The sequence below is a fragment of the Macrotis lagotis genome, chromosome 3 (assembly GCF_037893015.1).
Source record: "Macrotis lagotis isolate mMagLag1 chromosome 3, bilby.v1.9.chrom.fasta, whole genome shotgun sequence".
Lineage (NCBI taxonomy): Eukaryota > Metazoa > Chordata > Mammalia > Peramelemorphia > Peramelidae > Macrotis > Macrotis lagotis.
The window spans coordinates 38,632,553-38,658,258 of record NC_133660.1 but is presented as its reverse complement, the minus strand read 5'-3'; the positions used below and the strand labels follow the sequence as shown (position 1 = coordinate 38,658,258).

Sequence of the window (25,706 nt, the reverse complement as noted above, 5' to 3'; positions counted from 1 at the left end):
TTTTTGCAAAGTCATCAGCTTCCCTTAACTCCACTCTACATTTAAAGGAGTTGTTTTCTTCAGAGAGCTTTTTTAATCTCCTTTTCCATCTGGCCAGTTCTGCTAGTTAAGGCATTCTTCTCCTCATTGATATTTTGGACTGCTTGTTCCATTTGACCTAAACTGTTTCTAAAGATATTATTCAGAAGGGGCAGCTAGGGGGCACAGTGGATAAAGCACTGGCCCTGGAGTCAGGAGTACCTGGGTTCAAATCCGGTCTCAGATACTTAATAATTACCTAGCTGTGTGGCCTTGGGCAAGTCACTTAACCCCATTTGCCTTGAAAAAACCTAAAAAAAAAAGATGTTATTCTCTTCAGTATTTTTTTTTGTATCTCCTTCACCTTTCTTGGTTTTCATGATTTCCTCACATCTCCCTCATTTCTCTTCCCAAATTTTCCTCTACCTCCTTTTCTTGATTTTCAAAATCTTTTTTGAGTTCTTCCTTAGTCTGAGACCAATTCCCATTTTTCTTGGAGGGTTTGGATACAGAAGCTTTGACTTTGTCATCTTCTGAGTGTATATTTTGATCCTCCATGGGACCAAAATAATTGTCTACGGTTAGATTCTTTTTCTTCTGTTGTTTGCTCATCTCCCCAGCCTATGACTTGATTTTTACTCTGTGGTAAGGTTTAATTCTGCTTCCAGAATGGAGGATAAATTATCCCAAGCTTTTGGGGTGTTTTGCAGCTATTTTCAAGGACATCTCCCCCCCAGGGACCTCAATTGCTCCAAGGTCTAATGAGAGGCTCTGACTGCTCTCCTGGCCTGTGCTCTGGTCTGTGGGTAGTCACAGAGTCCTGGAGCTGGAAGGAGGATCCCTGCTCCACTATGGCAGTAAGGGGCCAAGACTGTGACCTGGATCAGAGTATGGGAAAAGTCACAGAATCCTGCCTCAGAGATAACAGAGAGTCCTCTGCAATCTCCCCCAACCCCCTTAGCATCCATGGGTTGAACACTCTGGAAGCAGCTGCCAGATGGCTCCACAGACCTGCTTCTGGTTCCTGGGACCAGGATTGTGCTAAAGCCTGCACTGGCCTGGGCTTCACACTCCCTCTGGTGCAGCAGAGTTTTCCCACTGAGCTTCCAAGTTGTTCTTGGTAATCCCTGGGCTGAGAGGTCTGGAAACTATTCCTGCTGCCACAGACCCAGGCACTATTCCTGGATGGCTGGAGCCAGTTTGTTCCAGTGGCCAGCATGGCCTGGGCTGCACTGTGGCCCTTTACAGCCCTGGTGGAACAGACCCTTCCAAAATCTTCAAAGTTGTCTTGGACTGGAAAATTGTTTCACTCAATCTTTCTGTGGGTTCCACCTCTCTAGAATTTGGTTAAAATCATTATTTAAAGGCATTTAGAGTGGTCTGAGGGACAGGTGGTGGGATTTCCTACTTTCACTCTGCCTTCTTGCTTCCATCTCATCATGAGATATTTCTTGCCTGACATCATTTATTTTCATTCAAAGACCTGGGACCTCACTTCTCCCACATTGATCAAAGACTGATAAAATCAAAACTAGTTTTGATTCAGTAACTAAATTCAAAGTGACTTTCTCACCTAATCAAAAATTTGTGACATTGAGCATCTTTTTAATTTTTTAATTCCTTTGTTTGGGGTTGAGGGTGTGTGACACATACATGGAAGATCTTTTGAAGAAGAAGACTCTAAAATCTAGGGGGGGGTTGGAAATCAGGGAAACCTTCAAGTATATCATAGAGTATGAGTTAAGTAATGAAGGGAAGAGGGTTTCTAGGAACAGAGGTCAGTCATGAATGCATTCCAGACATCAGGAAACTATATGGAAGAGCAGAGGGAGGGGACCAGATCCTGCAGAGGAGGGGAGAAATCCATAAAGAGGTGGGGAAAGTGGTCTGGAACCAGGTGGTCAGGAGAGTTCAAGACAACAGGGTCCACTGAAGGCCATCAGGAAACATTGATAAACACCTGGTGTGGATGAGGTACTGGACTAAGTACTGGGCACCAAAAGGAGGCCAAGGACAATCCCTGCCCTCTAGGAGTGCACAATGAAAAGAAGGATGCAGTACGGGGAAAACCCAATGTGTACAAAACAAGCTCTATGGCAAGACAAAGAAGAAATCACTAAAAGAGGAAAGGTTCTAGACCTAATTTGGGACCAGAAGAAGATGGGATTTTACTTAGGATTTAAGAACAGCAAGTAAACAGAGATGAGAAAAGAGAAGGTTCCAGGCATGAGGAGTAGTCAGCCAGAGAAAATGCCCAGAGTTCTGAATGGAAGGGTCTTGTTCATGGAATTGCCAGGAGACCTGTGTCACTAGATTGAAGAGGATGTGTTGGGAAGAAAGAAAGGAAGACTGGAAAGGTAGGAAGGAGCTAGCTGAGGAAGGATTTTGAATGCCAAACAGAGCATTCTGTATTTGCTCTCAGTCACTGGGTTTGAGTGGTTAGTGACATAATCAAACAGGTATTTTGGGAAAATCACTTTAGTTGCTAAAGTAATCAGAGGCAGGCAGATCCACCAGTAAGCTATTAGAGCAGTCTAGGCGTGAGGTGATAGGGGTCTACAGTAGAGAGGTGGCAGTGTTAGAGAAAAGAAGGGGCATAGTAAAGAGATGTCAAAAAAGTGAAATCAGCAGGTCTTGGCAACAAATTGTCCATGGACATTGAGAGATTGTGAGGCGTTAGGGATGACACCCAGGTGGACAGCCAGGGGAAATGGGAGAATGGCATTGCCCTCCAGAGTAATATGGAAGTCAGGTTAGGAGAAAAGATGAGTTCAGCTTTAGACATGATGAGCTTAACAGATCTGCTGGACCTCCAATTCAAGAAATCAGAAAGGCAGTTAGAGATGCGAGATCAGAGATCAGCAGAGAAACTGGAGCAAGAGGCAGATTTGAGAATCCACCAGCATTGAGATGGTTATTAAATCTACAGGAATTGAAGAGATCATCAGTGGAGGGAGAAAAGAAGAGGGTCCAGTAAGGAACTTGGGGAACATCAATGGTTAGCAGGGGTGATCTAGATATTGATAAAGGGGGTATGTATCAGGATTGCCTACCTGCTGCAAGGCCCAGTTGAGATTGTGTAACATAACAGTGTAATGGACCCATCAGAAAGGTGGAGAATTGTGGGATGACTTGGCTGGACATAATCAGTAATATGATGATAAGTCTAGGGATTCAAGAGAGGGTAGGGTAGAAATGAACTGGTTCACTAAAGGGTCAAAATGAGGAAAATAGGAGAGTGGGTAGTGCCAGGGAAATGGCCCAGTAGAGAATTAAGAGGTCAAAGGACCAGATGTCATGATATGTGAAAAAGAGGAAGGTTTGTTAAGAGAAGATGGAAAGATGGAAAGAGAGGTGGAAAAACAATAGATTATTATTGAGTAAGAGAAAGACCTACCTGGTCAAACCTACAATTTAGTATCAATCATTTTGGCAGTTGTAAGATTAAATTGGGGAAAGACTTGAAGGAGAGAAAGTAATTAGGAGGCCATTGAATTTGTCCAGTTGAGAAGTAATGAAAGTTTAAACTAGATAGTAGGAGTAGAAAAAAAAGGTAAGAGATATAAGATGTGGAAGCAAAAATAACAAGATTTGGCATTTGTTTGATATGTATGATGAAGTAGAGTCAGGCATCTAAGATAATGTTAAGGTTGAAAACTGAAAGGATGATGGTGCTATCAAAATAAATAGGAAAATTCAGAAGATTTTGGAAAAATAATGCAATCTGTTAATGAGTTCTGTTTTGATATGTTGAATTTGAGATGCCTCTAGGACATCTGATTTGAAATGAATAGTAGACAATTGATGCTGTGACTGGAGCTCAGAAGAGATTCTTGGAATAAATATTTCTAGATCTAGGAGTCTTCTGCACTGAGACACCTGGAAGTTGATGAGGCTGCCAAGTGAAAGAGTATGCCAAGAGAAGAAGGGAGGCCCAGGATAAAGGCTTGGTTCACCCATGCTGGAGGGTATGACACAGATACAAAAGAGACTGAGCTAGGGAAGAGGGAAACCTAGAGAGAGCAGTGTCACAAAGCCAGGGAGGAGAGAGTCTCAAGAAGAAGGCATGGTTCACAATGCCAAGATATGCAGAAGTTGAGGATAAAGACTGAGAAAAGGCCACCTCCCTTTAACATCCTGTCATTTCCACCCATAAGAATGAGGCTCTTCCTTATTGGTGAGATCCAAAATAGAATTTTCCTTTGTTGTTCCTCCACCTTTTTTGAATAATGAAATTTTCATTAAGGAAAATAAATTACAAGCTGCATTGACTCTGGCAGAAGAGATTGGTATCAGACATGCCCATTAAAGCTGTCATGCCTCCAAAACCAGTTTGTGAAGTTCCAAGGGTCATCTCCACCTAGATGCTCTCCACCAATGCTCCCTCTCCCTGACAAGCTTCCTAACAAGGTCTCCATAATCTCCATTGCCACTCCACCTGCTCACCACCCCAATTTCTAGATTCTAGAGTCATTCCCTTCCTGAGTCTCCTCCCAAGTCCCAGTGCTCTGGATGGAGCCAGCTTTGCTTCTTGACAGTGATCTCCTCTAACTCCTCTTGCTTGTTGCTTTGCACATTTCTATCAGGACAACATGAGACAAAAAAACTCCATGGCCAAGTCCCCTTGATTTGTGTTTCTTGTGTCTCTGCTGCTATCTTTCTTCACTGGAGCTCCCTCCCCTCTCCTGGATATGTACTCATTTTTCTCCATGCCCTTTGTTTTTCCATTTAATTTCCTTTTACTTAGATTTCAAAGATTCTAGGCAACCACAGTTAATTAACCCTTTTGAAATGACCTGTGTCCCTAGCTAAGAGCCAATTATTCCTATATTTTAACCCACAATCAAAAATATATAAATTTTATATTTCTAATAACTTTTTAAGCAGCTTTCTATTCACTTCCCAAATCTGTCTTTCAAAGTCTCTGTATTCTACAAGCAGTTGTGATTTAAAAAGAAACTATCTACACCCCTAAAGTTTTCACTTTCTTACCCAAGGCTCTGTAACTATTATCCCTGTTTTCTAGCTTCCTTCTGTTTTTCATATCCTTGTGTGAATCAAAACAGAGAGCGGTCCGTCAATATGACAAGTCTTGGGGAATTCTCAGATAATAGCTATATGTAGTCAGTCCATCATTGAGGATTTATTTACTTAACATCTTTCCAGCTTGGAGGAATTTACATTCAAATGTCTTTGGGAACCCAGGATCCCCTCCATACCATGATAAGCCTTCTTGGAGGCTGGCTGACATTAATACTCCAAAAGGAAGTAGTTTCTCTCCATTCTTTTCATATATCAGTTTACACTCAAAAGTTTGGCCAATCTGATCTCATCCAAGGCAAGATCTTTCATTAACTTAACCCGAACACGTAGTATAACCTTCATAAACAGACTTTGTCTGGAATGTAGTAGGCTGAAGAAAGATTTGGTGACTTGACTCTGAAAGTTTGATCAGAAAGGTCAGGGTTCAAAAGGATACAGAACTTATTTCTCCTTTGAGAGAATTATGATTTTGCATTATGTCCAAACATACTAATAATTAGGTAAGCTACCAAGCAGGCCATTCTTTATTTCTCTTTCTCTAAGGATCTTTTCACTTCCCTACAGAATCACTTAATATTTCAATCATATTTAACATTTCCCCTCCTGATGAAGAAACCATTGCAGCAATAATAATGAACCTTTGTTCTGAAAGACATAGGTGCAGTTGCGATGTGAAACAAAAGTGAGCTTAATGTTTAACAAGTTTGCGCATATCAGCTTTATATTGATATAACAATTTAACAAAGATTCTGATAAACTTGATACAGTGTAATAATCCTGAGGTGCACATAGGAGAAGGTCAAACCCTGACCAAGAAGAGGTAGTTCTAAGAGACAGGTTTTGATTGTTTTTATTTAAACTGTCTTTGTTGGGGGGTTTTTATTATAAACTTAGCATCAAAAACATGAATAATATTTGAGCAAGTATTATATCGGAGAAAGTCAACTTCTATTATGTGTAGCTTGTTTTTAGTATATGTTCCATTTTTCTGGATGATAACAAAACTGTTGAATTTCCTTCTCTTCTGGGTATTTTATAGTTCACTACAACTTTTTTCTTTGGTTTTGTATCACTACTCATCCTGAGCTGCTCTGGCCTTCTCTAGCCCTACTCCGGAAGAGAAACATACTCCCTTCCGGATTATAAATACAGTAAAGCCTCAATTTTCCCTGTAATCTTCCTAAAAAAGACTCAAAAATAAAAAACACAAATAGTGATACATTGAATCTATGGTTATAAGAATTAGGTTCACACAACCACCAAAAATATAATCTTTCACTAGAGAATGCTGAAAATGCATTTTTCTGCATAAAATTCTTTATAACAAAACATTCTGATTATATTTTCCTAACTATAAAATAACTCATAAAATGCAATAAGCAAAATAAACTGGTGTTATGAAAAACAATTTTCCTCACTAGTAATTCCCTAGAATTCTGTGACCTTTTATATTAATATCTCAATAAAAAATGATTTCATACAATATTCATTTTCCATAACACATGAAATCTACAGTACCATAAATACAATACAATAAATATAATTTTTTAAAACTAAAGCATTTTTAACCTAAATCTTACCTTCCATGGTGTCAGATGATGGTATAAAAACTTGGTACTCTATATGCTGCTGTTGTAAACCTCTCAGCCTTCCCCCACCTCTGAAAACCAAGGGAGAGCTGGCAGAGACTTAAGCTACTGGTGTCTGAAGATAGCAGACACTGGTGAGGTTTCAATATCACCTCCAACTCTGTTCCCCACAGCTGGTCAATGGCATTGGAGATAGTGAAGGAACACACCTGTTTGAAACAATCCATCAGCTAGATCTGCTTCATGCCTGTTTGAGATCCTTAATAGCCATTCTACAAATGTGTCTAAAGCTGGATTTGAACTTTTCTTCCTTACCCCAAAAATTCATCACTGTATCATCTAGCTCTAATAAACATTCATCTACTTGGTCTTCTGTGTGTGAATGGACAAGCCAGATTCCAGTGAGTGATTATAGATGTTTTTTAGGGAGTTCTGCAAGATCTTGGGGATGGATATAGTAAATGTAATTTCATCTGCAAAATGGAAGCATCTGGAGAACATCCACAAGAATGTTCTCCACTACCTAGAATCTGTTTGGGATCTCCTCCATCACACTGGTGAATTCTTTTGGTGAGCCTATATCTCATTGTCCTGAGTTTCATGTGCCCAGAGCTTATATCTGAAGGTCACTGACCAAGGTCATTTTTGATATTACATCTTTAAAGAAATCCTGAATAGTCTTGATATATGGATGGGGGTCATGTTGATGTAAATAAACTTGTAAGTTGGTGTTTTCTTCTGCCAAATAGAATTTTTTTTTTGCAACTAACAAAACAGTATAAGCAATGGGATCTTATATTCTCTTCATCTTTCAGTCAACTGTGAGATTTTTAAAGATAATAATTCACTACTGAATACTGCTTGCAATGTGCTTAATTGTTCCCTATTAATATGTCCTCATTGAGAATGCCCTAGATTTTCATATAAATGACTTTCCTAAAAATTTTATGTAGATGAAAGTAAACACATAAGTTGATAGTAACAAATTTTTTTCTTGGTCATCTTTTTGGGATATCAATAATGTTCAAGATTTTTTTCCTACCCCTTCTTGTATATTCCCTCCCCTCAACTAATTTGTAATGATATTTTATTTATTTACTTTTTCAACTACATGCAATGGTAGTTTTCAATAATAATTTTTTTTGCGAGGTTTTGGATTTCACATTTTTTTCTTCCTTCCCTCCCCCCTCCCCCTGACAGAAAGCAATCTAATACAGGCTCTACATGTATAACCATGCTAAACACATCTCCATATTAATCATTCAACATTTTATAACTGTTTCTCTCTTTTTTTTTTTGCAAGGCAAATGGGATTAAGTTGTTTGCCCAAGGTCACACAGCTAGGTCATTATTAAGTGTCTGAGACCAGATTTGAACTCAGGTACTCCTGACTCCAGGCCTGGTGCCTCTGTGTCACCTAGCCACCCCTATAACTGTCTCTTAATGACTTCACAATTGTATCACTGCCAGCACGGTTCTCCCCTCATACACCATCTTACCTGGCTGCTTTTCCATCTTTGTTGTCTTGAGGGTCAGTAAAATGTCACATCCTAAAACAATTAGTGATGCAGGAAAACTTTTGCAGCTATTGAATTCTTGTTCAAATATGGGAGAAAAAAAGAAACAATTTTATTACATAAGATAGAAAAATTTCTGCACAAACAAAATCAGTGCAGGTAACATTAGAAGGAAAACAGCTGACTGGGGGAAAACTTTGTAGGAAATTTGTCTTTTAAAAGAGATCATCTAAAATATATATGAAATAGATTCAAATATATTAGAATAAAAAACATTCCATAATAAATGAATGGTCAAAGATATGAATAAGACATTCACAAAAGAAAAATCCCAAGTTATTAACAATTCTTTCTCTTCTAACCTTCAAAGTCTGTGTCTTTGTGACCCACCCCCGACAGATGTTATAGACTCAGGTTACAGATTGAGAGACATGCTTTCTGGATATGGCCAGTGAGGGAATACATTTTGATTGGATATGCACATATGCTTCAAGAGTTTAGTTTAGATTTTTTTACTAAAGATAGATAGACATGAGAAATCACCAAGGGAGAGAAGAGGAGAGAGACAGGGTGAAATACAAAGGGTTTTTTTGGGGGGGGGGTAGTTCACATTTAAGTGTATGGTGGTAGAAGGTAGAGGAAGACAGAGAAAAAATACTTTTATTGGTTAAAAAATTACATTAAAATAAATTTTAAAAGTTCATGCTTTCCCCCCCTCTTGTAGTCTCTTTCCGCAACTTCCACTTCTCTACAAAGTTTCTTCACAAGTATACAGTATCAAGGATTCAGGAGTCTCCAAGCCATTCAGGAATCATATGTATTGTGTTGTATGTATTTAGCATTCAATATCAGGGAACCACTCAAGATTACCTGAGGTGAGGGTACTACAGACACATGTGGAAATGTTGTGGCTGATTGGTGTTTGACAAGTATAGAATACCAAAAAAAATTTCATTAAAATTGTTCATTTATTCTTTATCTTTATGATCATCTTTCTGTGATCAAAAACTACTCTCATAGCCATGGTTATGATAGATGTCTCCTTCTTTTCTCCTCTAATTTATAAAAAGACCTTTTCAATTAAGGTATAGTATTCTTTTGGAACTTATTTTGGAATATGGTTGCAGATATTTGTCTAAACTTAATTTCTACTAGACTGCTTTTCAATTTTCTCCCCATAATTTTTCTCAAACCTGGAATCATGAACCCATTATTAAATATCCTACTTACATACTAAAATATCTTTGATTCTTGTCCTTATTTATCAAATCTATTCCATTAATCAGTGTTTCTTATTTTTAAAAGCAGAATAATTTTAACAACTATTGCTCTGTAGTATGATTTGAGATTTACTACTGCTAGATACTGTTCCTTTTTTTCATTGTATAACTTTAGATTCATAATCTTTATTCCTCAAATTAATTATGCTATCATTCTGTCTAGTTCCATGACTCTTTGGTCATTTGATGGATGTGGTACTAGATCTGTAAATTAACTTACTGTTTTTATTACTTATTTTATCAAATTGGCCTGACCAAGAGCAATTAATATCTCCCCAGTTATGTATTCCTCTTAGTTCTGAAAAGTCTACTTTGCAGTTGTATTCAAATACCTCCTGAGTTTGTCTCAGTGAGTGGACTCACAGATATTTTATAAAGAGGCAGCTTCTATTTCCAGTGTTCCTATGTGACTTTTTAAATTAGGCTGAGAATGTGGCTTCCCTCTATGCAGAGATGTTTACATATGACTAAGTTCAGATGGACTTTAAAGTATTAAGTACAAAGCAAGAGCAAAAGATGAGACAGAATATTCTCATATCTGAGAGCAGCAGGTGCTAAAGCACAGAGAGGCAAAGTTCCCACTGCGTCCAAGGAGATGTTGAAGCAGAGGGTACCTGTTGGGGGAGAGGAGGAGAAAAGGTGAGGAAGGTGGCCCTAGATTGTCCAGGCCCTCCAAGCCCAGTCAAAGAGGGAACTGCTCCCCAGTAGGATTGCAGTAGAGGAGTGATATGATCAGATTCATATGTCAGCATCAGGGAAGATGGGTGGGGCAAGCAAGTCAGGACAGGAAGACTGTTCTTAGAGGGGGTCAAGCAGTTGGAAGCTTACTAGGGCTGGTCACCAACACTTGCATCAGAAGGGAGCTCAGAGGAGAGGGCTAGGCCAGAGATAATAGTCTGATGCTTATCTGAAGAGAGCTGATAACTAAAGACTTGAGAAATCATCAAGGGTGGAGGAGAGAAAAGAGTGAAACCAAGAAGGATTCATTAAAGACATAGGAAAGATCAGAAAAGAAAAAGGACCTAAGAGCACTTACACACTTCTCTGCTTACCCAAAAAGACCGGCTCACCTAAAGACATTTGAATTTCTAGTTCTCCTCTCGGGGCATTCAGATTTTCTCTCTTGCAAGTGACAAATTAAATATTCATATAAAACATATTTTTTTGAACATTTGAACAACTGTTCAAATTCTAACTTGCCTCTCTGTGACTTATATGATCCTATCCAAGTCATTTATCTTCTTGGGCCTTCGCATCCTCATCTGCGAAATGAAGATCCTTCTTACTCAAAAGTTATGATCTGGTGGAAAGAAAGGAAGGAAAGAAGGAAGAAAAAAGAAAGAAAATAAAGAGAAAGAGAGAGATAGAAAGAATGAAAGAGAAAGAAAGAAAAGGGAGGAAGGAAGAAAAAAAGAAAGACAATGGAAAGATAAAAGAAAGAGGGAGGGAAAGAGAAAGGGAGAGAATAAGGAAGAAATAAAGAGGAAATAAGGGAGTTATGGAGGGAGGGAGTGAGGGAGGAAGGGAGGAAGTGGGTTTGCCCCTTATCAGTGACCAAGTCATTCTAGGTATCTCTTATTTCCCAATCCCAGAGCTCTCATTCCTGTCCATATATACATGAACTCATAGCACCAGTAGAGGAAGTCCCAGCAGCTGAGAACTAGGACCTGTGTGCCAGCAGCATTTGCCTCCCTCTTGGGTCCCACCAGACCCACACATCCTGGTTGTGGGGTCCCAGTTCTCTCAATTGCCTTCCCCTTTGATGGACCCCATCAGCTCAGGCTCCCCCGCACATTGACCTTCCTTTCCATAGGGGGAGTTACAGTCTGGGTGTGTTGCTTCCCCTTCAGAAGATGAGCTCTGCACAGGTGGGGACTTGCTGCCCTTTTTTGGATCTTCAGTGTTTGGCATGGTACTCATCAATAGTGACTGACTGACCAGCAGTTGAGGTTGTAGATGTTGTCCTGGATGCCCAGACAGCTGAATCCCTTTCTCCCTCCCAGTGAGTCATGCTTCCTCCACTTGGGCCCAGAGCCACCCAGGATGTTCTTCCTCCTCACCACCAAGAGAAGAGTGAGAGCATCAAGAAAGAGGGCCAAGGACCACGAAGCATCAAGACTGAGGAAGGCAGCATTCATAGAAAAATGGAGGTGGAAGTTGGGGCTTGAGAGGTTAAGGAAAGAGCCAACATTAGACCCAGGCTACTTGTCCAAGATTGTGGCTCTGAAGGAGAGGAGAGGGATGGGCATCAGGGCAAGTGAGGCTTAGGGGAAGAGGTTTTTTTGAGAGGTGAGGCAGGAGGAAAGGGACCAGTGGAGGAGAGATTAAAGGCACATAAGAGAGAAGGATTGATTACCAGATAGAAAGCAAGTCAGCTCTTTCTCTGAAACTAGGAAGGAATGAATGAGAAAAAAATATTTTAAGAAGCAGGAGAGGGAGGGAGGGGTGGAGCCAAGATGGCAGAGTGAAAGCAGCACTTCCCAGAAATTCCTTCCCCCCCCAAAACTCCAAAAGTCAACAAATTATGACTCTAGCCAAAATTTAGAGAGGCAGAAGACACAGAAAGACTGAGTGATACATTTGCCCAGTCCAAGATAACTTAGAAGTTCCACAGGAAAGGTGTGTCTCACCAGGACTGGGGGTTGGAAAAAAGCCATGACCACAGCACAGCCCAGTCCAGACCAGCCCAGGGATCACCAGCAACAGCTTGAAGGGGCTGTGAGAGAACTCTGCCACACCAGAATGTGTGGAATGAGGAGCACTGGTCACAGAACCTGCAGTGAGAATCTGGGGAAACCAGGCTGTACCTCCAGAGCACAGCCCACAGATGGTAAGGGGGTCAGGGGAGACTGCAGAAATCTCTCTGCACTCCCTGGGGCAGGACTCTGCTGTTTGCCCACACTCAGATCCAGGTTGCAGTTTGGCCTTCCATACTAAGATAGCAGGGCCCCTCCTCACAGTTCCAGGGCAGTGGGGAGCACCTATGGTCATCTAACATATCAAAGCACAGGCCTTGGAGGAATAAAGGTTCCAGTGCACTGTCCCAAAAAAAACCCCCAAAGCGGGTGTTCCAATAATACACAGAAGCACAGAAATCACCCCAAAACCAGGCACAAGCTGGAGAAATGAGTAAACAGAGAAAAAAGAGGAACAACATTGAGAAATTCTTTGTCTATGATCCCAAGAATCTTCCTCAATTTAAAGATGAGAAAGTACAAGCTCCTGCATCTAAAGACTCCATAAAAAATAGAAGTTGGGATCAGGCTATGACAGAGCTCAAAAAAGATTTTGAAAATCAAGTAAGGGAGATAGAAGAAAAACTGGAAAAAGAAATGAGAGAGATGCAGGAAAAACATGAAAAAGAAGTCAGCAGCTCAGTCAAGGAGATCCAAAAAAATATTGAAGAAAATAACATGTTAAACCAGCATAGGTCAAATGGATAAAACAGTTCAAAAAGTTATTGAGGAGAAGAATGCTTTAAAAAGCAGAATTGGCCAGATGGAAAAGGAGATAAGAAAGCTCTCTGAGGAAAACAAATCCTTCAGATGTAGAATGGAGCTAAAGGAAGCTGACTTTGTGAGAAATCAAGATATAATAGCTCAACACCAAAAGAATGAAAAATTAAAAGAAAATGTGAAACATCTCATTGAAAAAAACAACTGATCTGGAAAACAGATTCAGAAAAGATAATTTAAAAAGTATTGGGATACCTGAAAAGCATGATCAGGAAAAGAGCCCTGACCTCATTTTTAAAGACATCAGACAGGAAAATTGCCCTCATATTTTATAAGAAGAGGGCAAAATAGAAATGGAGAGAATCCACCAATCACCGCCAAAAAGAGATACAGGAATATTATAGCCAAGTTCCAGAACTCCCAAGGCAAAGAGAAAATATTACAAGCAGCCAGAAGGACACAATTCAAATATTGTGGGGCTGCAGTCAAGATCACACAGGACTTAGCAGCAACTACATTAAAGGCTCGTAGGGCTTGGAATATAATATTCTGGAAGGAAAAAGAGCTTGGAATGCAGCCAAGAATCAACTACCCAGTAAAACTGGACATCCTCTTCCAGGGAAAGAGATGGACTTTCAATGAACCAGAGGAATTTCAAATGTTACTGTTGAAATGACCAGAGCTGAACAGAAAGTTTGACCTTCAAGTAAAGGATTCAGGTGAAGCATAGAGAGCAGGGGAAAAGGGTAAAATATGAGGGACATGATGATGAATTGCATGTATTCTTGCATAGAAAAATGATGCTGATGATACTCATATGAAACTTCTCATTTGATAGAACAGGTAAAAGGAACTTTTATAGATGAAGCACAGAAGAGAGCTAAATTTGAAGATATTAATATATTGTAAGGATGGAGTCAATGGCTAAAGGGGAAATGTATGGGGAATGGGAGAAAGGAGAGGTGGAATAGGCTAAGATATTTCATATTATATATATATATATATATATATATATATATATATATATATATATTTACAATGGGCTTTTGCAATGATATGGAAGGGGAAGGAGAGGAGGAATGAGGGAACCTTCACTCTCATTGGAAATGGCTCAGAGAGGAAACAGCATACATACTCAATAAGGTATAGACATCTAGAGTAAAAAGAAGAGGGGGGGAGGGGGGATATGGATGATAGAGAAAAGGGTAGATCATAGGAGAGAATAGTCAGATGTAACACATTTTCTTTTTTTTACTTCTTGCAAGGAGCTGGGATTGGGTGGCCTGTCCAGAAGCATGGGGCTGAGTGGTTGCTGGGTCTCGGGGTGGTATGTGGGTTTGGGGGTGATGATCAGTCCGCTGCACTGCTCAGCTACCCTACAGCAAATTTTAAAAGAGGGACAGAGTGGAAGGAGAGAGAAAATATAATATATGGTAGTGGGGAGGAATGGATGGAGGGAATTACAATCAGCAATGGCAACAGTGCAAAATTATTTAAGTACCTTTTATGATGGACTTATAAAGAATGTGATCCACCCAAGAGAGAGCTGATAGTATCAGAATACACACTGAAACACATTTTTTTCTCTCTTTACTTTATTTCTCATGAGGGTCTATATTTGGGGGGGGTATTGTTTACTCTTAAACAAGAATATTTTAGTAATGTATTTGAAAAAAATCACTTGTAGAAAAATATTCATAGCAGCTGTTTGTGGTGACAAAGAAATGGAAATTAATGCAAATGTCCTTCAATTGGGGAATTATTTAACAAAATGTGATATAGGTATGTGACGGAACACTATTGTGTCCCATCCCAGGAGGGATGGGAATTCAAGGAAGCCCGGAGAGATTTACATGGACTGACACTGAGAGAAATAAGCAGAACCAGAGGGACATTGTGCACCCTAGCAGCAACATGGGGATGATGACCCATCTTGATGGACTTGCTCATTCCGTTAATGCAACAATCAGACACAATACTTTATTTTTCTTCCTTAAGGATATAATTTCTCTCTCATCACATTCAACTAAGATCAATGTATACCCTGGAAACAATGTAAAAACTAGCAAGACTGCCTTCTGTGGGGGGTTGAGGGGAGGGAAGTAAGATTAGGGGAAAAATTGTAAAAAATTCAAAATTAGGGGCGGCTAGGTGGCACAGTGGATAAGAGCACAGGCCCTGGAGCCAGGAGTACCTGAATTCAAATCCGGCCTCAGACACTTAACAATTACCTAGCTGTGTGGCCTTGGGCAAGACACTTAACCCTTGCCTTGCAAAAGATAAAAATAAATAAATAAATAAATAAATTCAAAATAAAAAAAATACAATAGAAAAAAAGAAGCAGGAGAGGAAATTGATCTCTTTTTCAGAGAGATTAATTTCCTAGAGTCATGTGGGTAGTCAGTGTCTGAATTTGGATTTGAACTCCGCTCTTTCTGACCAAGTCCCATGCTCTATCCACTGCTCCCACAGTCTTCATTTGCAGTGGAGGAGCAGTGTGGTGGATTAATGCCTATCTGGGATTTGTTTGTAGGGCTGTCCACAAAGCTAGTTGACAACACTGACGTATGGCCTCCATTTCCATACCTCAAGTGCCCTCTCCATCTCTCCTCCCAGCCTTGCTTTTTAAGTTAAACCTTAACATATCCTATAGGAAGAGAGAAATGAACTCTTCTACTTCTCTGTAATGTATTATGGAAAGGCAAAAAATGGTAGTCAAATGACCCATGGATTTGGAGTCAAGTTCTCTCTGAGCTTCAGTTTCCTGTTTATAAAATAGACATGATACTTTGCTTGCAATAATCCAATGAGTTTGGTCACACAAGAATTTTGTGAACTTTAAAGCCCCATATACTTATTGTCATTACTCACTTTCTCTCTCTTGTCCTGTTGACAATGGCCCTCCTCAGACTCAACCTGCTGATGATAGTTCTATTTCTTGAGCTTGGACCCAACCCTAGCCTGTGGGTCCTCAATCTTCCCACCTCTCTATTCTCACCTGAAGCCATCATACATATAAGATGAGAAAAAAGTTGCAAAAGACATCTTTAAAATGGAACCCTGATGGGAAAGAAATTAATGCCCTTTACAGCTAACTTGTCAAAGTCTCTGTAAAGGCCAATGAAGCAGAGAGTGGGCCGTCTTGAAGGTCAATGACTTGCATTTGAATCCAGGCTCTATTATCTCCCACTGGGAAGATCTCGGGCAGCACCTACCTTCTCCACAACTGTTTCCTCATCTGAAAAATAAGGGTTTAGGCATAGGTTCCCAACTAATTCTTCTTCCCATGGACTGATTCAGCAAATACAAATTAAGTATCTGCTGTGTACAGAACATTGCCAAGCCAGAATTTAGAAAAGACATTTATCTATACAATTTATACAATAACGTAAAGACAACTCTAAAAGCTTTGGAAACTCAGATCAACACAAGGATCAACCATAATTCCAGAAAACTCTTGTTGAAACAATAGCCACCTCCAGATAGAACCGATGGAGCCAACAATACAGAATGAATTTTTTTTTCCTTAGATATGGTGACTATGGGAATTTGTTTTGCTTGAATATATACATTTGTACACAAGCTTTGTCTGACTTGTGGTAAGAAAGAGGGAAGGGGAGAAATGGTGAGGAGAAAATGCTGACCTGAAAATAAAAACTGAATTCTTTAAAAAAGGAAAGATATTGTTTCTGTGCCCTCAAGGAGCTTCCATGTATTCCTAAATCATATTATACTCATATTTTTTATATTATTGGTGAAAGCCTATGTAATACTTCCATTTCTAATAGTAATGGATTTCTATATATTGTTAATTATTTTACTAAATATAATATTTGTAATTCAGCTGTGTGAATTATGCATATACCCACAACAAATAATTTAATGAGGGAGAAATAATAACATGAACTCTGTGCAATATCCTGAAGGTAAGGTCATTTACAGGAATCATAGATTAAAGACATTAAGGAAGGGTGGTGATTTTAAGAATAAATGAGACATTAAATCCTTACACAGGCTATTTTTTCTGACTGCATGGCATAATCTTTTGGTTGATTTTTGGGTTGTTTTTTTTTTTTTTAGTTTTTGCAAGGCAATGGGGTTAAGTGGCTTGCCCAAGGCCACACAGCTAGGTAATTATTAAGTGTCTGAGACCGGATTTGAACCCAGGTACTCCTGACTCCAGGGCCGGTGCTTTTATCCACTGTGCCACCTAGCTGCCCCACATGCATGGCATAATCTTGAGTTTAAAAGATTTTATTTCCCTACCCAGCATTGCAGCCACTCTGGCTTACCTGCCAAAGCGGTTCATGTACCAAGTGAAGGAGTGTTCCCTGATCCAAAAGTCAAAGGGTTTAGGCTGACTGCAACGGTTAGCCTCCTTGCCCATTCAAATCAACTTAGACCATTCAAATATGTAAGGCCCAAAGTAAAGCAGCACCTAGATGAGGGCTTGCCCACCTCTCCGCGTGGAACCTTTTTACTTGGTTTCATGTAACCTCTTTTCTTCTCGTTTGCCTGTGAAAACTTTCTAGCTGCTAGAGCAGCACAATATCTCAATATCCTTTTTTTGGACCATTTGTGTAAGTCCCTTTTTAGAGGCAACTCAGGGCCTTTTCAGGGCAGTGTAATGGAGACAGGAAGATTCGAGTTCAGATCTTCAGCCGAGATTTCCTAGCTGTGTGGCCCTGACTCTTTCTCAGCCCCATCTTCTCAACCGAGAGTGGGAATAATAAGTGATAGTGAGAAGGTGGCACAATATCTGTAAATTACCTTGTAAACCCCAGAGCAACACTCAGGTGACCATGGTTAGACTCCACACTCCTTACTGACAGAGCTTGAACCTGTGGGCTCAGCCCTCCCCTAGCCCAAAGGCCATGAAGGGGATAAGGGCCAGAAACCTTAGCAGAAGTTGTTTTTGTTTTTATTGATTTCTAACATTTTTTTTTAAGTTCTAAGTGCCTCCCACCTGCCTGCCCCCTCCCACCCTAACTGAAAAGGCAAGCAATATATTGTGCATGTAAAATCTTTGAAAATGTATTTCCATATTAGCCATAACATCAAAAAAAGAATGAGAAAATGAGAAAATTCTTTGATTCACACTCATAGAGTTCATCACCTCTCCATCTAGAGGTATATAACATTTTTCATCACAGGTCATTTGGAATTGTCTTGGATCATTGTGTTGATCAGAGGAGCAAAGTATTACATAGTTGATCATTGTGTGCAATGAGCCTGGGTTCTGCTCACTTCTCTTTGCATCAATTCATAAAAGTCTTCCCAGGTTTGTTCATTTTTTTTACCATTCCAACATTAATTATAGCATAATAGTATTCCATCATAATCATATGCTACTACTTGTTCAGCCATTCCACTTGTTCCCCAATTCTTTATTCTCACAAAAAGAGCTAGCTGTTATACATATTTCTGTACTTTTTCTTTGATCTCATAAGATACAATATAGTAGTAATACTGCTGGTTCAGAAGGTATGCATAGCCCTTTGGTCATAGCTCCAAACTGTACTCCAGAATGGTTAGATGAGTTCACAATTCCATGAGTAGTGCCATAAGGACTCTATTTTTCCACATTCCTTCTAGCATCTTTCTTTTCTGTCATGTTAACCACTCTCAATCAGTGTAAGATAGTACTCCATTTAGTTGTTTGCACTTCTCTAATCAATAATGATTTAGAGAGGACTGGGACTAAGTGACTTGCCCAGGGTCACACATCTAGTAAATTTCTGAGGTTAGATTTGAACTTGAGTCCTGCTGACTCCAGGACCAGTAATCTATTCAGTTGCCCCAGTATTTTTTCATGTAACTATAGATAGCTTTGATTTCATCTTCTGAAAACTGCCTGTTCATATCCTTTGACCATATATCAACTGGGAATGCTACTTATTTTTCTATAAATTTGAAAATGCCTTACATATTTGAGAAATAAAGCCTTAATCAAAAACTTGCTATTAAAAAAAAACTTTTATTACTTTATCATCTACAGTACCTTTTAGGAAAATGTTGTCCTAATTATCTCAATTAAGTCTGATTTTACTTTTGCTTTGTCTGAGATCATGATTGCTACCCATTTTTTTCAGCTAAAGCTAATAAAAATTCAATCCCAGCCCCATATTTTAACCCTGTGTGTTGTTTCAAGTATGCTTATGAACAACATATTGTTGCATTTTTTAATCCATTCTGCAACCCACTTCTATTTAATGGGTGTTCATCCCAGTTATCACAATCATGATTATTAACTCTGAATTTCCTTCCATGCTATTTTCTTCTGTTTATCCTTCCTTCTTTTTATCCTATCTACAAAAGTTGGTTTTTTTTCTGACCATTGCTTCCCTTACTCCATCTTCTTATTCCCTTCTCCTACTTTAGGTAAGCTAGATTTCTGTAACCCAACCAATTGTGGGTGTGTATTCTTCCCTTTTTGAACCAATTTCAGGATGTGGTTCAAGCATTACCCACTCCACCATTTTCCCCTCCACTTTGAGTTCTTCCTTTCATGCCTCTTTTGTGAAAGATAATTTTCTTATATCTCTCCCTTTCCTCTTCTCCAAGTGCATCCCTCTTTCTCATCCATTTTTTAAGATCACCCCAACATAATCAATTCACTCATCTTCTAACTATGTAGTCTACTCCTAATGGTCTTAATGATAAAGCTAAGTTATATGGACTATCTCCCCATATAGGAATTATTGATATAGTCTCATGATTGATCTTTCACGTTCACCTTGTTATCAGTCTTGTCTTTGAATGTCAACTTTTCCATTCAGCTAAGCCTTCATTAGGAATGTCTGAAAGTCTTTTATTTCATTAAATTTTCTTTTCTTTTTTTCTTGAATTAAAATGTTTTACTGGGTAGATTTGCCTTCTGGAAAATCAGTCTAAGCCCTCCAGTCCTTTAACATGGAAGTCACCCAATCTTGTGTGTTCCTATGGTTCCATTGTATTTAGATTTGTTTCTTTCTAGCTGCATGCAGTTTTTTCCTTGATCTAGGAGCTCTAGATCTTGGCTATAATATTCCTAGTTTTCCTTTTAAGCAATCTTTCAGGAAATAAATGGTGAATTCTTTCAGTTTCTATTTCATCTTCTGGATCTGAGGTATTGGTCATTTTTTAATGTTTTTAAAATATGTTCAGGGGCGGCTAGGTGGCACAGTGAACAGAGCACTGGCCCTGGAGTCAGCAGTACCAGAGTTCAAATCCAGCCTCAGACACTTAATTACCTAGCTGCATGGCCTTGGGTAAGCCACTGAACTCCATTGCCTTGCAAAAAAAAAATAAATAAAAAACAAAATGTCTAAGCTCCTTCTTTGATTATAGCTTTCAGGTAGTCCAATAATTCTTAAATCATTTCTTTTATCTATTTTCCAGGTCAGTTGTTTTCCCAAGGAGATAGTTCACCTTCAATTTTTTTTCATTCTTTTGACTTAATCATGTCCTTTCTCATGGAGTCATCAGCTTTCACTCTTTTAAGAAATGGTTTTCTTCAAAGCTTTTGTACCTCCTTTTCCGTTGGCCAATTTTGATTTTTATTGAGGTTCTTTTCTTCAGTGAATGTTTTTTTTTACCATTTGATCAATTCGTGTTCTTTTCTTAGCTGTTTTGCCAAGTTATTCTTTTGCGACGTATTTCTTTTCCCAATTTTTTCTCTCCTACACCTAGCTTGTTGACTTATGTCCAGTTTGCATTCTACTTTCACATTGCCATCTTCTTCCGAGTTTGTCTTGGTCTCCTTTGCTACTCTAGTAGCTTTTTATGGATGGGTTCTTTTTTTGTTCTCATTTTTCCAGTCTTTTTCTTTTTTGTTTTTAGGTTTTTTGCAAGGCAAATGGGGTTAAGTGGCTTGGCCAAGGCCACACAGCTAGGTAATTATTAAGTGTCTGAGACCGGATTTGAACCCAGGTACTCCTGACTCCAAGGGCCGGTGCTTTATCCACTACGCCACCTAGCCACCCCCAGTCTATCTCTTGACTTTGAATTTTATGTTAAATTAGGCTTTGCTTACCTTGAAGCAGGGAGGCACTATTCCAAGTTTTGGGGTTTTTTATGCCTTTCAGAGTTATTTTTGAAGATCTGCAAATTTTTGGCACCATCAAAATAGTGTGATTCTGCTCTCTACCCAGGAAGGGCCACTGTTCCTCTGCTGCCACAAAAGCAAGTGCTCCTCTCTGACTTGAAACAGCAACCCTTAATAGTAAGGGGCAATAGACCAGTCAGCATCAGCTACACCCAGTGGCGGCAAAGGGCCCCCTGTAAACTCTTTGGCCAGTTGTCTTATCTGTTCTCTATCACTGGTCTCAGAAAACTCAAAGATGCTACTGACACTGTCACAGGCACCTCTAAGGTCTTTTCCTCTCTCCTCCTCCCACTTCCCTCTCCCCACCCCCCCCACCCCCTTGGCTCTCAGATTTCTTCTGCTGACATCCTAAATTGTCTTAGGCTAGAAAACGTCTCATCCTGGTCTTTCGTTGGCTTTGTCATTCCACAATTTAATCTGAGGCACTATTTTAATGTTGTTTGGAAGAAAATGTTGACTCTGCCCTAACAGAAGACTTTTGAAAAGGTTATTGTAGGCCACAGCTTGAGTCCCTTTAAAAAAATTGCCTATAAATGGGTGAAAAGTTGTACAAGGGGTATGTACAGATACTGATGCAGATTTTGTCTAAATATAGCATAAAAGAGCTATCAAGGACATGCATGAAAAATAGCAGGATAATCAAATGAATGAATAAAAAAAGTACATAAGTGTTCCCTCTATGTTGAACCCTGTCCTTATTGGCAACTGGAGTGCTGCACTAATACTCATAGTATATATTAAATGAATCAAGATATTTTGTAGCATATTGCATATTTTTAGCATACACAATAGACTTTGTGAATTTGAGAGGGAATAGATGGCTAAAGTTTGTGTACAAAATGGGATCTGAGTCATTCAAACTCTGCAAGTATAATATTAAGACCAAGCTTGAGTTAGTCATTGTTTCATAGAATATTCCTTTGAGTTTTAGAAATGCCTTCTTTAATGATGAGATACCTTTTGTCTGGTTACTAGAAAAACCACTAACCCTATTTATGATTTTCATTTCAGACTAAAGCACTCCAAAAAACAAAGGCATCTAAGATGTGGTGGAGAAATTACAATATCATCATCATCATTATATCTTCTATTTTCATAATCATCATCATCATTCTTATAGGTACAAATGTTATTCCAGTTTGAACCTTAAAAAATGTTTCCCAAGAAAACACCCCAAATAAATAGCTAAAATACGACTGGCAAGTTTTGTAGTCCAGTGATTAGAGCATCCTTTTTCAATTCTGCTGTTTTAACACCTTTTGAGCTTTGAGAAAGGTGAGTTTTGAAATGTCAACCCTGATATTTCAAATCGTTTCAACCTTCCTTTAGAAATTGTCCTGAATCACTGTATTGATCAGTTGCAGTCTCAAATTTGATGACATGCTTTTACTGTGCACAAATGATCTCCTGTTACTTCACTTTGCATCAGTTCACATAGCTTTGCCATGTTTTTCTGAACCAACACCACCTCACCCCCATCATTTCTCATAATAGTATTCCATCACAATCATACACAACTTGAGACATTCCTTAAATGAAGGGCATCACCTCAATTTCTATTGTACATAGAGATATAATATCTTTGGAATATAGACCGACCCAGCTGTTGCAGGGCCAAAGGAAATCATGTTTTATGGCCCTCTAGGCTTAGTTCCAATTCCAATTCTAACTACATAGAAGAGACTTTGAGTGTGGGTTGATCATGTTGGGGTGATCTTAAAAGAAAGGATGGGCGAGAAAGAGGGATGTACTTGAAGAGGAAAGGTAGAGATTATAGCTGAGAAAGTTATTTCTCACAAGAGGTATGAAAGGAATAAATTTTACAGTGGAAGGGAAAATGGTTGAGTGGATATTCTGGAATGACAGACTGAAATTCAAAAAGGGAAGAATACACACACAGTCAGTTGGGTTATAGAAATCTAGCTTACCTAAACCGGAAAGTAGAAGGGGATGAGAAGATGATGAAGTAAGGGAGGCAACAGTCAGAAAAAAAAAAGCTAGAATGGTTTAACTACACCATTAGTGTGTCTTATCTTCCCTTCATCCTCTCTAGCATTTGCCATTTCTCGTGAGACACTGTAATTTTGTTGTTTTAATTTGCATTTCTCTACTCAGTACTGACTAGAGATCACTTCTTAAAAAGTATGTTTGGGGCAGGGAGGTAGCACAGTGGAGTCAAGAGTTCAAATGCAGTCTTAGGTGTGACCTTTGACAAGTTATTTAATCTATTGCCTTGCAAAAAAAAAACAACTATCCTCTGGCTATTTATCAAGTGGAAAATGGGTCTTATTTTTTTTAAATTTGACTATAACAGTAAAATGAGGATAATAGTTACCTACCCCTCAGGGCTGTTGTTTGAAGGAGCAAAGTAAATTTGTTAAGCCCCTATAGACCATCATTCAAGCTTAGTGGCTCACAACTTCCAAACTCCCCCCCCTTTCAGGGCTCCTACATGTTCCTGGCATACTTATCAAGAGTTCATATTACTTCCCCTGGTCAAACTCCTCTCCCAGTTTCCACTGTCTTCTGAATTCTGTGCAAGTTTGGGCTCAAAGTTTCCTCCTATCAGAGAAACAGCTTTATCCTTTATCTACCTGGGGGGGGGGGGGTTCCTTTTCAGATTATCTACAAGTAATGGGAGATAGAATTCAGTCCCAAGCTGGTATTCTGCACACCCTAGCACATGAACTTATAAAAGGAGAAATATGTACTTATGTATTAAACATTTTCAGATTAAGACATTAAAAGAAACTTTTTAACAGTCAATAGGGATAAATTCACAGTACCTAACCTTTTGCTTTTATAAAAATGATTTTTATTTCAAAAATCTAGAGAAAATGGATTGTGAAAGTAGGCTTGCTCTAAAAATTAGATTCAGCCTCCAAAACCCATCGGTCTCACTACAACAACTAGATTTATATTTTTTCTTGCTCTTGTTCAAAATGAATATGGAAGTGTTTTATACAATTGCATATGTATAACCTTTATCAGATTGCTTTCCATCTCAGAGGGCAGAGGGAAAGAATCTAGAACTCTTAAAAAAGAATACAAAAAAAAAATTTTAGCCATGTGATGGGGAATATTTTTAAATAATTTAAAGAGCCCTCAGAGGTGCCATTCTCCTGTGACTGATCTCCATGTACCATTGTTTTCCAAGTGACACACTTGCGACTTTGACGTGTCTTTACTCTTCACCCCTTCTGAAAGATGCTACCCAATTCACCATATACCAGAATTCTACAAGATACACTGATCTAGTTCCACAAAAATCAAGACATTCAAGGAGACCTCCCCAACTATCAATAGCTACGGTCACTCATAGGTCACCATATCCAGTACCATCTGTCGAAGGTAAAAGTAGAAAGACTTCTGGAGTTTTAGGAGATAAGCCAGTATGCTAGAAAAACACAAACAATTCAAAGAAGAACTACAATACCAAAACTCACTCCTTTAAACACAACTTAATTTTGAAGCTTTGGTTCAAATTGCCCCAAGCTATTTTTTACTAACCTTTCCCTCACCCAACAAAATAAAATTCTTGTGATTATACAAAGTCAAGTAAATATTCCTATCACTACAATTCTAGATAATCTCTGACCCATGCAAAAATTCAATGCTAGCCTAAATATTGTATTTTTATCAATTTTAATTCGACAACCAATTTTTCAGAATTAGTTTTTCATTTCTTAAGAGCACTGAACTACAGCTACGTCAAATTATTACACAAGATAGATTTCAGATGACATTTGTCTCCTATATTTTATTTATTCAGAATCTGGTCCACATTTCAGCATATACAAAATAAGTATTTATGTAAAAGGCCCCTCGATGCAAATGTCACCTGAGGAAAAAGTCTTAAACGCCATCTCTCCAGGCTATAGAGACCTGAATTAACTTTTATCTGGTGTATATTAAAAAAGTTAAGGAGGTGGAGGCACCTAGATTGAATTTTTCTGGTGATAATCTGCATTTACATAAAGCACTTGTAGATTTATCAAGCCCTTTCCTCACAATCATTCTGAATGAATGTGCCATCCCATTTTAGAGATGACTAAGCTGAATTCAGAGGTTAAACAATTTCCTCAATATTACATGATGAGTGAAATCAGAGACCTAACCATCAAAAACATTAGTTGGAAGAGTCCCAAGAAACCAGAAGCTTTCAGTTATTAATTGGACAGTTTCTTGCATGAAGACAATGCCAATCACCACCTGCTTTCCACTGTCAAGATTCCAACAAGACCTACCACACTTTTCCACACTTGAATTAGTCCTCAGGGCACAGATCCAGATGCTTTTGAGAATGAACTCAACTTGACAGCAGATTTCTCACAAAAGGGAATCCAAAATAGGAACAAAAGTCTGAATTTGTGAGAATGTTCACAAAATGCCTTGCAACTTAAGTTATGAGAATTCTTAGCACATTAAAATAGCATTCAGGAATTAGCTCCAACTTTTTCATTTTACAAATTAGGAAATAAAAAAATGAGTTATGCGATTCCTTTTACCCCCATTTGTACTACCTATTCTAGGCCCTGAGGGAATTCCTCAGTCAAATGAAGGAATTCTAAAATTCCTAAATCTCATTCGAAAAAATAACGTGGGTCTTAGCCCAAGTTTAAAGTATGATGTAAAAAAACAGACAAAATAGAGAGGGAGAAAACAAGTGTTCATTAAAAGTAATTTTCTTAAAAAAAAAATCTGAGTTGTACAGCATA

The 25,706-nt window shown here is 38.8% G+C and overlaps 1 protein-coding gene across 2 annotated transcripts in view; it reads left to right on the top strand.

The window, feature by feature from the left end:
* LOC141517492 (uncharacterized) overlaps positions 1-22,184 on the top strand; it is a 61,263-nt gene extending 39,079 nt beyond the window's left edge. Inside the window, exon 6 of one of the 2 annotated variants that reach the window (XM_074228537.1) lies at positions 22,000-22,184. In XM_074228537.1, the coding sequence (XP_074084638.1) occupies positions 22,000-22,131 (132 nt within the window). In that variant the 3' untranslated portion in view covers positions 22,132-22,184. Of the gene's footprint in view, positions 1-7,076; positions 7,227-21,999 lie in introns of those variants that run through there. The other variant, XM_074228536.1, reaches the window with a different exon arrangement.
* The last annotated feature ends 3,522 nt before the right edge of the window (positions 22,185-25,706 follow it).